This window comes from Quercus robur, chromosome 11, assembly GCF_932294415.1.
Source record: "Quercus robur chromosome 11, dhQueRobu3.1, whole genome shotgun sequence".
NCBI classification, from domain to species: domain Eukaryota; kingdom Viridiplantae; phylum Streptophyta; class Magnoliopsida; order Fagales; family Fagaceae; genus Quercus; species Quercus robur.
In genome coordinates, this window is record NC_065544.1 from 38,561,861 (window position 1) to 38,579,272 (window position 17,412).

Genomic DNA, 17,412 nt, shown 5'->3' on the forward strand with positions numbered 1-17,412 from the left:
GTGCGCATTACGCAGAGCTCTTATTATTGTCCGCTAACTAATTGATCAGAACATATATAATAAATAAAGCAAGATCTCATCCTCGACCTCCCTAATTTCCCTTGCCACCCTTTCTCTTCTCTCTCTCTTCTCTCTCTCTCTCTCTCTCTCTCTAACTGAGCGAGCAAAAAAATATCTTCATAATCTTTCTCTGTGAAAAATTAGGGCCAAGCTTTAGATCTCGGAGACTATAGAAATGGCGGTCAATCGCATCCGATTCTTGCATTGCGGTCGCTGATTTTCGGTTGCCGGAATCGGAGTTGGCAGCGATTGATTTCGCCGGTTGATGCTTCTCTGTGACATTCTTGTTCGGACTCTCACATGGACTCGATCTGGAGCAATGGCGTCGAGCCTGTTTCTTCTTTCCTCGTCGCTATCTACTTTGCTATCGGCTTCCTCGCCGCCAGGTTCTTCCTCGACAAATTCGTCTTCCGCGTAAGCTTCTTGCTCTGTGTTTCGGCTCTAGAGCAATTATTCTTTGTAGCTTTTCGTTTTACTTTGCAATTCTTCGAATTCTTGATTCTTGTTTGTTATGGTTTACTTTTAGAAATGAGCTTGTTTGCTGAGAAAATTGTGGAGGAAAAGTAGCATTTGGACTTTATTTGTAGTGTGATTCTTTTGTACATTTCTTTTTAGGTTACAGCTATTTTAGATGTATGATCTTTAATATTAGAATTGTTTCTTGGATTCAATCAGCAAAGAATGAGAGCATTTAGTTGCTAAATCTTATTTGAATGCATGATTATAAGGATGTAAGTGCTGCTCAAGGATTTTCAGAATTTGTGAATAAAGAATGTTGTAAGGACTAAGGAATAGAGGGGAAAAGATTCTAATGCTCCGTTTGTTTCAATGGAAAACCTTGTGTTTAGTGTTTTCCACTAATTTTTTTTTGGGAAAACAACTCTATCTCACAGCAAGCTAAATAAGGGAAATTAGGAGATTTTTTTCAACTCAATTAAGGTTGCTACCAATCATAGGAAAATGAGGTAGTTTTATAGAAAATACTTTTTGGAAAATGACTCATTTTTTAGAAAACATTATTTCCGAAACAAACAAAGCGTAAATTATAACTGCAAATAGTTGAAGTGAGAGGGATTGATGATAGGGTGGTATTTTGTATATTTATTCTAATGATGAAAATACTGTGTTGTCAGTTACAGCTTAATTTTCTCTATTATCATCGATTAGGATTGAGCTTGACACGGCCTTTGTCATTCGATTAGGAGACAAGTATGCACTTAGGAGTTCCAATCATTGCTTAATTTTGTTTATTTTTCATTATATTTGTAGGTTTGAATTATGTGGTGAATGGTTTATTTAGCTTGATTGATGATGTGCTGGGCAAGAGTCTCGCTGTGGAAGGTTTTTTTTCCTGAACAACTGGGGGGGAAGGGGATTCAGCCATTGAGCTACAAGGCTCTTGGCCTAACTGTGGAAATTTTAGCTGCCATTCATTTAAAGGAATGGCTCTTTACTTTAGTCATTAGGTAGGCCAGCTCTTACGCTAGGCCACTTAGGCAATTTAATAAGGCCCTATGATTTTGGTTCTATAGTATATTATTATACTTAGAGGTCAAGCCTTGGTGCCACCCAAAGCAACAAGTCGTGGGTTTAGGACTGGGAATCAACCTCTCCAAAGTAAAAACATGGGGGGTAAGGCTGCTAGTTACCTACTAAAAGTGGGAGTTTTGTGCATTGGTATGACCTTTTTACTGCATTTTTATGCTTATTACAACCTAAATGGGTTCTAGTTAGCTCAACTAATAAAGTCTATTGTCATCGAATAAGACTTGGGTTTGAATCATGAGCGATCATCATGGATCGGATATCATCATGGATCGGATATTATAGGTTTCAAATCATACCGTGTCTATATTTATATAACCCTAAAGTAAAGTAGATCTCATATTTAGCTAAAAATGAAGAAATCAATATACCGTTTTTTGCTCTCAGTCTCTCTGTCATTTTAAAGAAGACTATATCATTTACCAATAAAAATGTCTTTCCGTCTTTTTCTATTTCGTAAAAAAGTATAATTTGTAGTAAAATACATATAATTTATAGAAAGAAGCAATTTGATAATAATGTTGATTATGAGACAACACAATCTGCAAAAAAAAAATATATATATATATATATATATTTTTTTCTTATATATAATAGATTAAGCTATTTCTTCATTTCAGAGCAGAACCAGTAGGTTTCAAATATATGATTAATTTCAAGATTTTTTCATTGACAACTCAATAGTTAAGGGAGGGGATTTATACCCTAGATGTTATTATTGGAAATACTAGGAAATGTCAACTAGTTGAGCTATAAGGCTCTTGGCGTTTAATTTCAAGAAATTTAAATTATTAAACGATGATAGTTTATAAAAATATTGCCTGTCTTAAATGTTTTCTCAAACTTGATATTTGTTTTCATATTTATGGTGCAGATTTATTTTTAGAACGGTAGAACTATTGGTTTAAAAAGTAGTTATATAAATAGAACTAAATACTCTAATTGACGTATTGAATTATGTAAAATGACTAGTTTCTTTTCTAAATGCATGCATTGCTATAAAAAATCTATAGATGTATGTTATAGTTACTTTTGCAAAAAGAAAGTTTTTATATTTAAAATGATGAAATCTACAGATGTATGTTATGATTTGTTTTTTTTTACCTATCCAAAAAAAAAAAAAAAAATCATAGCATTCTATAGAATTTTCTTATACATAACTGTAATACCTATGGTCAAAATGAAGTGTATGCGTATATGGTTCAATCAAAATATATCCAAAATACAAAGACCAAAAAGCACAAGAATGGTAAATTAGCCTTGTTTATGTCTTTAATATGTCAAATAAAAAATTGTTTGTGTAGGAAGAATGTTATATGTATAATAAATCAATGGTCCATACCATTTCCTTCAAGATCCAGTGGTTAATATTAATGGTATATTTTCTAGGAAAAAAAAAAAAACAACTCTCCTAGGCATGCTTTTTGCTTCTTCAAAAAAGTACCAAAAATAATATCTTCATCAAATGAGTTTTGCTTCAGCCAAGCAAAATGCTTAGAATTGGGGGTTTCGAGTTTTGAGCTTTATGCACGCATAGGTACACTTTTAATATTGCTTTTTTTTTTTTTCCTTTTTTTTTTCTTTTTTTTAATAACAACATTGCTGTTGTTGATTAAACTGGGAGGTATTGAAGACTTGAAATTGTTATTACAGCTAATCAGGAAAGGAAAAAAGAAAAAGAATTTTCTCTGCTATGTGTTTGCTTGATTTGCATATGAATGATTGTCAAAGAAATAGAACAATAGTAAATAAATAGAATGAAAGGAGCGTAGTAACTTGTGGAGAGAATGGTCTACTGTGCTCAATTTAAAGAATGGAAAACCGACATGCAAAAAAAAAAAAAAAAAAGAATTGACCATGATTGAAGTACAAAAGGAATGCAATGTCAATAAAAAATGGATACTTGGGATTGAGCAAGCATGTCAAGAAGGAAAATTTGCCCAGCTATGGAAAGAAATATTATCACATTAACTAAAGGAGAAATTTTGTTGCTATGGCGATTATACACATCAAAGAAAGAGTTGACTTTCCTTCCCCTTGAACTTTGGGGGTTATATGCGCTGTAACGATAGAGTAGTAGAGCTACCAGTATTACATGCTCCCTTTATTGGCAAAATTTTTGCATTATGATGTAATTCAGTGCTTCAGTTGTTGCATTGGAAATCTTCTGAGAGTTCAGCTTGCAACATGAGTGTTCTGTTGCTGAAATTTTGCATTACATGCCCTGTAATGTATTATTTGAATGTTTCAAGTTCTTTTATGTTTGAATACCTTGCCAAGTCACCTTCTGTAAAGTGTTAATATGTGTTCTCAAACCAATGTGTTTTTGAATTTTCACAAAATACAAACCACATACTTTCTCTCTCTGGCTGTTTTCCCATGTTTTCCACATATACTATGTTAAAAGATATCTTTGTTCATGTGCATGCATGGATCTGTTGATGTGATACAAATTATTTTGTGTCATGTTTCTTCATTTCACTTTTCTTAAATGGCAGTGACGAATTTCATCAGAACTTTCTTTTTTATCTTTCTGATAAAACAATAGCTCTGCTGTCAACAATTTGGGGTATATTTGGATTAAAACACAGTATTCATTTAAGCTTTCCACTCTTGTGAGAAATGATGTTACTCAATGAAGCTCATGCTCATAGTAAACTTCTGTGCTTATTACTATACCTAAAAGCAAAACTCATGCTGAGATAGTTAATCGTTATTGGAAATATCTGATGCTCTTTCTAAGTATCAATCTTGCATGCTTTGTTGTTACAAGAAAAAGAAAATGAATAGGACAAGACATTTTAAACACTATGTTTCATTAGTATTATTTGAATAATTCTTTATATATTTTCTTCCAGAAATTGTCCATCTGGTTGTTGAGGTATAATGGAGCTGTTCCACTAAAGATTGATGATGCAACACGGTCAAAGATTGTAAAATGCTCAGAGTCAATGTGGAAGCTAGCATACTATGCTACTGTTGAAGCATGTGTTCTCAAAATAACACACAGCGAACCATGGTTCAGGGATACTAAAGAATACTTTAGAGGCTGGCCAAATCAAGAGTTTACGTGAGTAATTCACATGCTTGGCTTCATTTTCTTACTAGGTTTCTTGTAAGTTTCTTCATAATTTGTTTAAATGTGTAAAATGAAAGAAAAACATTGGCTACTAGCATGCTGGTATATACCCTTATCTCCAAAACTATACTATGGCATTGCACAAGAGGCTTCCCTTTCGCCTTTTATTGTATAATCACAAGAAAATAGAGCCAAGCAGGTCCTCCAGAGAGACGTAAATAATTAAAAAAAACCTAAATATTCTTGCTACTTTTTTAGAATGGCTAGAGGCAGCTAGAGGCATATATGTCATAGCATTGAATGGATGATGACCAAGCTGTGGATATGATATAAGAAACCACTTTTTTTCTGTCTTTTTGCTCTGAAATATTTTTCTGTGGTACCATACACAGACTAGACAAGATGGAAGATTTTTCCATTCTTTTCTTGCAGAGCAGAATGTCTAATTATTTTTTTATTTTTTTGGGGCATAGCCATCTGCTTATTAATTACTGCATGGTTTTTGTTAGCTTTCGTTTCTATTCTGAATGCATATGATTGGTAATGATATTGCTCTCTTTAGACAGCATGCCAGTTTTACTTTTTGACATACATAATTATGGAGAGATGTCTTTCTCTCTCTCTCTCTCTCTCTCTTTATTTATTTATTTATTTATTTATTTATTTATTTTTTTTTGGGGGGGGGGGGGGGGGGGGGGGTGGGGCCTGGGGGGCTGGGGGGGTAGGGGATTTGGATTGGCTCTGGTTATTTGGTTGGTTTGCAATGGATATGGGCTTTCAACAACTTGAATATTTATTTATTTTTTTTCTCTAGGATAGGATAGTTCTAAACTTATTTGAGTTATACCATCAAAATGAATTGGTATAAATTGTCTAAAATGACCATTTTATTTATCATTTCAGGCTTCCCCTAAAGCTTTACTATATGTGCCAATGTGGATTCTACACCTACAGCATTGCTGCGCTCCTTACATGGGAGACTCGAAGGAAGGATTTCTCTGTGATGATGTCCCATCATGTAATTACTGTTGCCCTGATTGGATGCTCATATATTACAAGGTATTATTTCTGTTTTGTCTCTAAGTACAATCATTCAGCAAGTCACATTAAATAGTTTTTTTGTGTTTTTTTTTTTTTTAAAGTAATACTTTTTTTTTTTGAAATGAGGAAAGCTGATGTACACAGGATGAATACTCGTGTGTGGATCTCTTGTAGTGTTCTGCCCCTTTGTTGGCATAGAGCTGTCTTGATTTCTAGTAATTTTTCTGTGGCACAAGTCTAGCCAGCTGTGCCTGTAAATGTGTTCTGGATTATTTTTCTTACACATTTAGTTTTTAATTATTTCGTGACAAATTACTTCTCAAAAGGTTCAAAGGAGGAAAGTCCTTAAGAATTGATATTTTAAACAATTAAGTTTTGGTTCATTTTGAGATGGGAGTTTAATTATAATTTTTTTATATATAAAAAAAAAAAAAAAAAAATTAGAGTTTAATGTGAAACCACTCAAACAATAGGAGAAATTATGTAATTTACCAAAGTTTTTTAATAAAGTGTAACCACTTCGTGCTAGAAGAGTGTAGCCACTTGGGGTAGAGAGAAGTGAAGACAATCACTTGGCGTAACCATAGATTCTAGGACCCAATTTTTTTTTTAAGCATATGATATGAGTGCTTGAATTAAGGAATGATAGCAATGGCATACAATTATTGAGATGTTTTAAAGTCAGAGGTTTTTTGCGGATCAGCTTTATTGTTCTCAACTCCAAACATATAAATAATATTCGTAGTTTGCATATGTTAGTTAACCTTTAAATTTCTTCATTCATCAATTGTGGACATTTGGCAAGTAAAAATGAAGAGAACTCCGACCGTTTAGCAATCAAAAACATTTTCCTGCCCATTACAAAGATAAAACTAAAAATTGGCTGCCATGATTAGATATATGATATTGATAAGAGTTGCAGCCTTCTGATTTAACTTGGATACATTTTCATAACTGGTGTGGGGATTTATTTTGTCAGTTTTGACCGCTTATTCACTAGGAAAAAGTAGCGCCCTCAGGGAAGAGAAAGACCTGAATCTATTACTATATTCCTGACCTTAGCAAGTCAAGAGGCAGTCCTACTAGAGGTCAGATTGAAGACTTCGTTCAGTTAGCTACTTACCTCAGGTTTATCTATCAATTAGTTAGGGTCTTATCAAATTCTGTGCATGGCATGGGTTGACTGCTAGTCTCCCAAGAAACTTAACGCTCAATGTACAAGCTTCAAGCACATTATCCTATCACTTCTAGCATGTTCATGTTTACACGGAGAGTGCATTTCAATTTCTACTTTCAAACCCTCAAAAAACTTCGGCTTGTAGCCCAGGTGATGTGGAAATATTAGTTTTTTTGAAAATTTTCAGCTAATCAATTTTTATATTAAAAAAATCAAATATTTAAATTTAGTGTTTTAAAATGGTTTCAAATAATGTAATGTAAGTAAAAAGATGCCATTTTGATTTTTTTATGAAAAAAAAATCCTTTTTTATGTTGCAACACATGGCAAGTAAAATGACTTTCTTTTCATAATCTTATAAAAGAACTTTAATTTTGCGATATTTGGCAGGCAGAACCTTAAGGCCATGGTTAGATTCACTCACTAACACTCTTGCTGAGGCAGTTAGCCCATCATTTTTCATTGCAATTGTCTGTCATTCTGTTCTCTATTGTGACAGACCAGCCAAGTATGCCGATTCTTACATATCTGTTTATCCATGTTCTTGGAATTTCATCATTTATTACAGTTTTTATTGTGACGTTGTTAGTTAGTTTTTGTTTGCTGTTTTAGGCAATATAGCAGCTTGGCAGTGCTATGCATTATAAAGAACATTCATGCTTACCTTCTTAAAATTTCTGGGATATATTGATTGTTATATAGAACTGTTCGTGGTAATATTTATATTTACTATTTGTTTACTGTTTCTTCTTGGCACCATTTTCGCTGCTAATCTTATGTTAATACAATACAATATCACATTAAGGAACTTATCAAAAAAAATATATCACATTAGGGAAGGCACTCTTGTGCCTGAGCTAAACTAAAACCATATGTTATTGAGGATTCTCCAGTTGGATCTTTTCAGTGCATAGGTCTACCCTAACAAACTGTAGTTTAAGAGAACTCTTAAAAAGCAAGTATCTCAGCCCTTGTGAGTTATGTACCACTTTTAGCTTTGTTGGTTTTTGTGCTAGAGTTTCTAGTAAGCAATGTTTAGTAAACTTAATGTAGAAATATCCAGCTGGCTTCTTTGGTAGCTCTAGAGGTCTTAGGCAAGGCAATCCTTTGTCTCCCCTTCTTTTTCTTTTGATCATGGAGGTCTTAAGTCGTATCATGAAGAAAACTGAGGAAGGTGGTTTCATTCAGGGTTTTCATGTGGGTTCTATTAATTCTACTGGTATCTGTGTTTCTCATCTTTTATTTGCTGATGATACCATTCTTTTCTATGATGCCTCTAGAGAGCAGATTTTATCTATTAGGCTAGCTTTGACTTGTTTTCAAGCTTTTGCTGGTCTGAAGGTGAACGTGGGGAAAAGTGAAATTGTCCCGGTTGGGGAGGTGCATAACATCCAGTCTTTGGCTAATATCCTTCAGTGTAGAGTGGGCAGTTTGCCTATGACTTACTTGGGTATGCCGTTGGGAACTCTGTATAAAACGCCCTCCATTTGGAATCCGATCCTAGAGAGGATGGAAAAGAAGCTTTCAGGTTGGAAGCGGCTTTATTTGTCAAAGGGTGGTAGACTCACCTTGCTGAGGAGTACCCTTTCAAGCCTTCCGACTTATTACCTTTCCCTTTTCACTATCCCCAAAGCTGTGGCAACTAGATTGGAACGCATTCAAAGGAACTTCTTGTGGGGTTCATCAGTTGAGTGTTTCAAATATCCCTTGGTGGCTTGGGAAAAGGTTTGCTTACCTCGCGAGATGGGTGGTTTAGGAATTCGGAAATTGGTGCCTTTTAATCAGGCCCTTTTAGGGAAATGGCTTTGGAGGTATGATCATGAAACCTCTCATCTGTGGTGTCGGGTCATAGCCATGAAATATGGGGAGGGAAAAGGGGGTTGGTGCACTAGAACTTGTAGTAGGGCACATGGATGTGGGTTATGGCAGGGTATTAGTGAAGGGTGGGAAACTTTTGCTAATCGTTTTTCTATTGTGGTGGGGGATGGATCTCGTACTCTTTTTTGGCATGATAAATGGACTGGGGATGTCCCTCTTAAAAGTCTTTATCCTCAGTTATTTCTGTGTTCAGCTAATAAGGAGGCTTGTATTTCTGATGTGTTAAGCCCTTCAGTGGGTGATAATGACAGAGTGTGGAGTTTAAGATTTCAGAGGGAATTCAATGATTGGGAGTTGGCGGCCTCCTACTCTCTTCTTCATTTCATCCAAACCCGAATCCCTAGGGGTGGAGGGTGTGACAGGCTTTGTTGGGATCTTAATGGCAGTGGGAAGTTTGATGCTCGGTCTTTCTATCATAAGATTCGTAATGCAGCTCCCTCCACCTTCCCTTGGAAGGGTATTTGGAAAGTTAAGGTTCCTAAAAAGGTGGCTTTTTTTATGTGGACAGCAGCTCATGGTCAGATTCTAACATTGGATAACCTTATGCTTCGTGGTTGCCCTATGGTGAATCGATGTTATTTGTGTTGTTGTAATGCGAAATCTGTGGATCACTTGTTACTTTTTTGTCGATAACTCATTTTTTGTGGATGCATATGCTCCAGTTGTTTGGAATCGATTGGGTCATGCCAGGTTCAGTTGAGGACTTATTATTCTGTTGGTTTCATTGGCTTGGGAAGCATAGTTTTGATATATGGGATTTGGTCCCAGGCTGTTTAATGTGGACTATTTGGTCTGAACGGAATCGGCGGGCCTTTGAGGATGAGGAGAAAACTGTGGTTCAGTTATTAGAGTTTTGCCAGAGGACCCTCTTTGATTGGTCTCGTTGTTGGGGTTTCTCAGATTGTTCTACCCTTACGGATTTTATTTCTTCTATTAGAATAGTTTAGGGGCTGCTTTTTGTCTTGCTGTTTCGTTTTTCCTTTGTTCACTACCATGAACTCTTTGTGTCTCTCTTGCTTTTCTTTTATTAATAATATTCTCTTCTTACTTATCAAAAAAAAAAGAAATATCCAGCAAGAGAACAGGTACTAATTTTCCATTTATAGGCTTTTCCGGATTGGCTCAATCACCCTTGCCCTGCATGATGCAAGTGATGTATTCATGGAAGCTGCTAAAGTTTTTAAATATTCTGAGAAGGAGCTTGGAGCAAGTGTGTTCTTTGGATTCTTTGCCATTTCTTGGCTCATTCTGCGGCTAATATTCTTTCCTTTTTGGGTTATAAATGCAACAAGGTTTGCCCTCATGGTAAATGATTTTATTTCACCACATTTGGCTTTGATACTCCTTTGACTTATCCGTTCTTACTATTGCCATTTCCCAGCTATGATCTCATTAAGTTCTTGGATCTATCAAAGGCCTATCATACGTTGCTGTACTATGCTTTCAATACAATGTTGCTGATGCTACTTGTGTTTCACATATACTGGTGGGTACTTATATGTGCAATGGTCTGGAGACTGTTGAAAAATAGAGGAAAAGTGGGAGAAGATATAAGATCTGGTAAGCTTTTCACTGCTTTCATATTATCATTCAAAAAATTATTCCGTTACATCTGGAATCTACTATAAATCTGTGTGTGTGTGATCTGAAATGGATGGATTTGTATATATGTAGAACCCATAAAAAATGAAGCTTCCTTTCTACAAGTCTTATTTGTTACATCGAGGAGACTCATTGCATAATGTTCTCATGTTTGTACAACAATATCAATTTGGCATATTAAATGAATTGGAATGGGAGCAATGGCTTGCCTGCATCCTGCAAAGCAGTTTTCTTTACTATTCTCGTTACCTTTAGGTGGTGATATGCTGATATCTCTTCCATTTTCGCATTACAAAGCATATGCAGTTTAGGGATGAGCAACATTATATCCATTTTGTATTATTTTCTTTTGTAGTCTAAAGTAGCTGTTTTATTTTTATTTTTTTAAATTTAGAGCTGAAGATTTATTATCTCTATTTAATACAGATTCAGAGGATGATGAATAGTTGGAAGATTTTGTACAAGTCATACGTTCTCACTGATGATGTAGCCCCCTGGGAATTACTTTTGACAAGTTTGTAGAGGTTTCACTATGATCTCAATTGTTTGCCATCTATTGTACCAAAATTGGAGGGGGTTGGGAACTTTTTGATTTCTAAATTTTTCCTCTTATTCTTGGGGTAGAGATAAGGAGGTGGAAGACCATTAATCTCCTTTTTGATATCTTTTTGGTGTATAAATGATAGGTGATTCCTGTATAATTGTTTCTCTGGATAATATTTTGTTTGGATTAGCCCTAAAACAGATAAATGAAGAAGTTGAAAAAGAAAAAGAAAAAAAAAAGACTTTTCTTTTTCCTAGTCTTTGGTCTTGCCATCCTTCCTATATTTTATATGAGCATTTAACTGATAAAAGAATATCCCGGCTTGGATTATGTACTACCAACTATGATAATTCTACAACCTTTTTGAATGTGGCCTGACTCCCTCATTCCCATGTGAACAGCAAATTAAAATTACGCTTCTGCCTTTCTATTTTGTTGGTTTAACTGGATTTTTACTATATGCAAGCTGATCCCTAATCTGACTGTTGAACTATTATCAGTAATATGGATTTGTTTTTTTATTATATGCAACCTGATCCTGCTGTGGCCGAAGAACTAGCATGATCATGATGGGTAGTTTTCCCCAGAAGACTTCATATTGTGTGGACCGCACAACTTCCAATGATCTTTGTTGTCCATAAGGAAAAAAGATAAATGATTTTGCTGCTGCTGTAGTACCAACTACAGCCCAGTCGATTGTGGCAATGTTGATTCAAACTATCCACCCTTCGATTTCCTGGAAGGGATCTATACGGAGTAATTTGCCTGCATAAACTGCAGTGCTGGAAGGTAAGCAAGGACCAAAGCTGCTTCTGGCGTCGGCTAAATAAGGAGACTTATACAGTATGCTGAGGTAACTACAGCCCTAAGGTTTTTTTTTTTGGTCTGGTCGATTTGAGATAGCAAATTAAGGGAATTTGGGGCCTATCAACCCGGTTATATATATATATATAAAAGAGAGTCAAATTTATTACTCACAGCAATACAAAAAATGGAGGATAATGGTGCATTGTGAAGAGCGGCTCAAAAATACTCACAAAAGGGAAGACATCAGTTAAAAATAATTCTTTCCCTATTTTCATCTCAATTCAATAAGAATAAAATGAGGAGATGATGAAGGAGAAATAAGTATCTTGTGTACCAACTACATGCAATATTTCCCATATGGATTGGTGCAACTGCAAGTAAACTGAATCCATTTGAAGTGTTTTGTTCAATACTTTGATTCCCCAGTCATGGCTATGGCACTTCTCTCCTCTCCAACTCGAGATTCAACAAAGATCTGTACATCTCAACTAGATCCTATGGAATCCTAAGATTGCCATAACTTCACCTCACCTCACATGCTTGTCAACCTAAATGCCACCTAGATTGCCAGCATCAATGAGACAACCCTTAATTTACCCTTATCGACAACTAGCAGGTTCACAATCAGCAATGGTTGGAATTCCTTCAAAAATGATTTGATCGAGTTGGTTGGTAGCTTGCTGTTAAAACCAAGTTCACAATCAACTTATGATCACATCCTTATTCCACAATACTCCATATCTAGTATGTGCTAATTCTTAAATCGAAAAATTTTGCGAGTCAGTGTCAGACCCACGGTAGCCTCCCTAACACTAAACAAAGAGCGTGTCCCACAATTTCTACTTCATTACTTTTTTTCTTTTTTTTTTGAACTAAATTTCTACTTCATTACTTGATACTCCTATAAAGCCCAGTCCACAAAACCTTATCCTCTCTCGCTCTCTCTCTCTCTCTCTATTAACCACTTTCCAAAGATATTATATATAAAGTTGGATCTAAAAAGGATGATGGTGCTAAATGAAAATTGTCAATGTTCGAAGAGATCTCTTCTAAACACCAATACTAACACCACCCCCCCCCCCCCCCCCCAAATGATAAATAGATTTGTTCTTCACATGTCAGTACATGTCAATCTTGAGTTTTTTTTTTTTTTTTTTTAATAGGCAAATTACAACTTATCCACATGTGATTTGACCGAAATTTAAGTTACATACCTGTAGTTTACAATTTGACATTTTTTACCCACTTGAGATTAGTTAAGTTAGAGTTCAATAACCCACTTCTGTTAGAAACATGGCTAAACAGGGAATTTTATTCCACTTCTATGTCTCTCTCCTCCAAAAATACAACAAACATAAAAATTCATGATCAAATAAGATAAAAAAGAATCTAGCGAAACATTTACATCGTGAGATTTCAAATTAGAGGTGAGTAACTTAAATTTTGGTCAAACCTCCGATAGGTCAAGTGTCAAATTTTAAATTACAGATAAGCAATTTAAATTTTGATCAAACAACAAGTGAGTAAGTTGTAATTTACCTCCTCCTTTTTTTTCTTTTCTTTTTTTAATAAGCCCGAAGACTTATAATTAGGTAATAAAGGAAAAACTGATAACAAGACAAAATCGTTAAAAAAAAAAAAGTTCAATAAAAGAAATAAAATAAAAAAGATATTTTAGCCCTGTCAGACAACCGCATGACCACCCCAACCAGTGTTCGCTGACTGAGAACGATCATCTACCGCCGCATTAAACCACAGATCATAAGGCTGTTAATCTTCTATAAAGCCCACAGTCCACAAAAGTTTACCCTCTCTCTCTCTCTTTATTAACGATGATGGTCTCATGAAATTGTTTCCAACTTGTTCTTGATGTTCCCCAATCACCGTGGGAAGAGAAAGTTCTAAAATGTTAGGCAATTTGCAATTTTGAGGATTCCACTCACAAAGGCCATCACATGTTGGACATTTTTAGCCAATCATATAGGTCAATGCAGTACAAGTCAAGACCCAAATGATTAACCTAGCTTAGCTTTATTGCCTTCGAGTTCCTTTAAAGAATCATTAAACTCAAAAAACAAGCAAATTTGACTTAGCAACAGGGAAGATGGGAAACAAAATTTCTCTCTACTATCTCTTGCTCTTTATTGCTCTCATTCCAAACTTCACAGCTTCTCAAATTCTATTTCAGGTATGCACGAAACACTATGATAGAATAATGTATAATTGACCCTCTTCTTCTCTTTTTTGTTGCTAATCAGCTATACTAATCATAAAAATATATGAATTTGTTGGGCTTTTGGTGGACCAGGGGTTCAACTGGGAGTCATGGAAGAAGGAAGGAGGATGGTACAACTTCCTAAGAAACTCAGTTCCTGAACTGGCTACTTCTGGAATTACTCATGTTTGGCTCCCTCAACCTGCTCACTCTATTTCTGACGGTATACCTTTACCAAAAATCATTATATATAAAAAGTTTATAATCTCCACCAAATTTTATTGGTTTTTTCTTTTTTTTTTTTTCCTTTTCATGATAAATTTATTTGAATTTGGTGTTCCAAGCTTTCAACTTTTTTATGGTTTCCCTTCATTCTAGCTGAGCTAAAATGCCTTGTGTTGGTTATTTGAGTTCTTTTATCTGTCTTTTTTGCGAGTAAATAGATTTAAAGCAAAATCATATCTATTGCAGTGTATCTATCAATCTATGTGATCAAATGATTATGGCCTCTAGGGGTGTCTCATTTGTAAGATTTGCAAACTAGAACATTTATGTTACAATTGTCCCCCAAAATGAAGGAAGTTGGCTCTTAATGGAATTCTTCTGAGGCTTATTCATCTCATACTATGTAAAGACTTCAATCAAATAGCTAGAGACAGAGCTACCTAGTGTCCAGTGGGGGCTATTGCAACCACTGTAATTTGAAGAAGGAATAAAAAATTGTGTTGGATTAAAATTGTAGAATTTTTTTGATATTATTTGGAATTGCACCGATTAAGATAAGAATAAGTGGGGTCAATGTAAAATTTAAAGACATTTCACCATAAGAAGAAAAGAATATATGGACCCCCCCCCCCCCCCCCCTCCTCCCTTTTCCCTTTTAGAATCTGAAATATTGGTTAATTAGTTTTAAAGATTAAGGTTATATTTAGATGATATTGAAGTTAAATGGAGAACAAAAACATTATCACTTTTATTGAAATAGAAAAAGTTGCTGAATTTTTAAAAACTTGTTCCATTAATTCAAATTTATCTTCAAACCGGTTTGGAGGAAAATTGTTCCAACCCACTACATGGTCACATGTACTTCTAGGAAACATGCTTGCCAAGTTGCTCAAAGGTTCTATTGAGCTTCCCCCAGCTACTTATGTTTTTTAATTTAGAATTCAGTACTAAACATGTTTGAAATTTTGAACTGGAAGGTGATCAATGGTTTAGAAAACAGGTTTTGAGAATGAAAACTAAAAACAAATTTTTTTGTGGGTTTGAAAACAGAAAACAGTTTTTGGCAACCAAACAGGCTCTCATAGTCTTTACTCTTTAGAAGTAACAAGTATAGCAAGTAGAGCATATGGAAACTTTGCTAAAATTGTTTCCTTGCTTTGTCTCTAGTCTAGGCCCTCAAGGGTACTTGCCTGGAAGGCTCTATGATCTTAATGCATCAAAATATGGAAACCAAGATGAACTGAAGAGACTGACAAAAGCCTTCCATGACAAGGGGATCCATTGCATAGCGGACATAGTCATAAACCACAGATGTGCAGAGAAGAAAGATAGTAGAGGAATTTGGTCTGTTTTTGAAGGAGGGACTCCAGATGATCGCCTTGACTGGGGTCCATCTTTCATTTGCAGTGATGATACTCGTTATTGTGATGGCAATGGAAATCCTGACACTGGTGGTGGTTTTGATGGTGCTCCAGATATCGACCACACAAACCTACGGGTCCAAAGAGAGCTATCAGATTGGATGAACTGGCTAAAGACTGAAATCGGGTTTGATGGGTGGAGATTTGATTTTGCCAGAGGATATTCCCCAGCTTTTACTAAGAAGTATATGGCAAATACTAAGCCAAATTTTGCAGTAGGTGAAATATGGAACACTCTTGCTTATGGAAGTGATGGAAAACCAGTGCACAACCAGGATGGTCATCGACGCGAGATTGCGAGATGGATACAAACTGCTGGAGGATTTGTTACAGCTTTTGATTTTACAACTAAAGGGATACTTCAAACTGCAATTCAAGGAGAGCTGTGGCGGTTGAAAGACTCCAATGGAGGCCCTCCAGGTGTGATTGGCTTGAAGCCAGGAAATGCTGTAACGTTCATAGATAATCATGATACAGGTTCCACACAGAAGATATGGCCATTCCCATCAGATAAAGTCATGCAGGGATATGTCTACATTCTTACTCATCCAGGGATTCCATCAATTGTAAGTTAATTTTTTGCTCATTTACTTTTTCTCTCAACAGATGTTTTGTTTTTTCATGTTATTTTCATATGGTGTTCCTAGATGAACAAAAAGTAGATCCAGGAAATTGTCTGGAATTCAAAAAATAGCCTTTAGTGCAGAAATCTGCAAGTAAATTGATAACAATCTGCTCAAGTTTCCAAAATTTGACTAACACTTCACTTGAAAAAGCATACTGTATTTACTTATTTTCTGAAAGTTGGTAAATGTACACTTGTATCTTTTAAAAAAAGAGGAGGGGGGGGGGGGGGGGGGGGGGGGGATTAAGGCTTTAAAAAGCTATATATAAGCAAATAAAGGCTCAATGTCAGTTGGCCTGATTGTGTGAAATTCATTTGAATATGCAGCTGTTATATTGACATACACTAACATGCTGTGTTAATCTATTCAAGGATGCAAAAGAAAAAAATTATCAGTTGTAGCATAGGATCTTGTTACATAGCTGCACATTGTTTTGGCAACTTTTTCTGCAAACAAAAGATAATTGCAAAAACTGTTCTTTTACTACTGAAAAGGTTCTGATGGACTTTGGAGCATGCAAATTACTATTAGCAGATACAATTTCCATTGATGTCTAATTATTGACATCAAGACAAGTTAATCCAAATTGACAAGCTATTATTTAATGGTATTGATACTAATGATTATTGACAAATAAATGTTCTTCATTCTTTCTTTGAATTAATGTGAATAATTTATTTCGTGACAGTTTTATGATCACTTCTTTGACTGGGGCCTCAAAGAGGGGATCTCTATACTCATTGCAATTCGATTCAGAAATGGGATCAAGCCCACAAGTTCCGTGCGAATTCTAGCCTCTGATGCAGATCTCTATGTGGCAGCTATAGACGAGAAGATCATTGCTAAGATTGGTCCAAGATATGAGGTTGGGAACCTGGTCCCTCCAACCTTCCAACTTGCTACTTCCGGAAATGACTATGCTGTGTGGGAGAAAAAAACTAAGGGGAATGATGATAATTAATAAAAATGAAAAGGAATGACAAAAGGTCATTATGATAAATTAGCCTTTGCTTTGGAACCTTTGAAATTTAATATGCTATGTTATTATTGATGAAAGTTAAGCATAGTGAGAACTTTCATGTTCATGCTATCCAGTTTGCTTCTAAAGTATAAGGCTTGCGTAGGCCGGTTACGGACTCAAGGACATTGCCTCAGACCCCACTTGAAAGTTTCTAAGATTCAATTTGATCCA

The 17,412-nt window shown here is 35.4% G+C and overlaps 2 protein-coding genes across 2 annotated transcripts; both read left to right on the forward strand.

The window, feature by feature from the left end:
• Positions 1–11,182, forward strand: LOC126705578 (ceramide synthase LOH2). Its single transcript, XM_050404651.1, has 6 exons — positions 1–474; positions 4,464–4,675; positions 5,588–5,743; positions 9,887–10,072; positions 10,162–10,340; positions 10,809–11,182. Exons 1-6 carry the CDS (start codon positions 361–363, stop codon positions 10,826–10,828), a joined length of 867 nt encoding a protein of 288 aa, XP_050260608.1. The 5' UTR covers positions 1–360; the 3' UTR covers positions 10,829–11,182.
• A 2,233-nt stretch (positions 11,183–13,415) lies between these two features.
• Positions 13,416–17,412, forward strand: LOC126706068 (alpha-amylase-like). The gene is made up of 4 exons (XM_050405328.1): positions 13,416–13,921; positions 14,042–14,171; positions 15,346–16,160; positions 16,909–17,412. The coding sequence occupies exons 1-4, from the start codon at positions 13,838–13,840 to the stop codon at positions 17,179–17,181; spliced, it is 1,302 nt and encodes a 433-aa protein (XP_050261285.1). The 5' UTR covers positions 13,416–13,837; the 3' UTR covers positions 17,182–17,412.

Excerpts from the sequence above, each read along its gene's own strand:
- LOC126705578 (XM_050404651.1), top strand. The coding sequence starts at position 361 with ATGGACTCGATCTGGAGCAATGGCGTCGAGCCTGTTTCTTCTTTCCTC. Across the intron at positions 5,744-9,886 it reads GGATGCTCATATATTACAAG|GCTTTTCCGGATTGGCTCAA; the intron begins GTATTATTTCTG and ends TTCCATTTATAG. Across the intron at positions 10,073-10,161 it reads TGGGTTATAAATGCAACAAG|CTATGATCTCATTAAGTTCT; the intron begins GTTTGCCCTCAT and ends GCCATTTCCCAG.
- LOC126706068 (XM_050405328.1), top strand. The coding sequence starts at position 13,838 with ATGGGAAACAAAATTTCTCTCTACTATCTCTTGCTCTTTATTGCTCTC. Across the intron at positions 14,172-15,345 it reads TGCTCACTCTATTTCTGACG|GCCCTCAAGGGTACTTGCCT; the intron begins GTATACCTTTAC and ends TCTCTAGTCTAG. Across the intron at positions 16,161-16,908 it reads ATCCAGGGATTCCATCAATT|TTTTATGATCACTTCTTTGA; the intron begins GTAAGTTAATTT and ends ATTTCGTGACAG.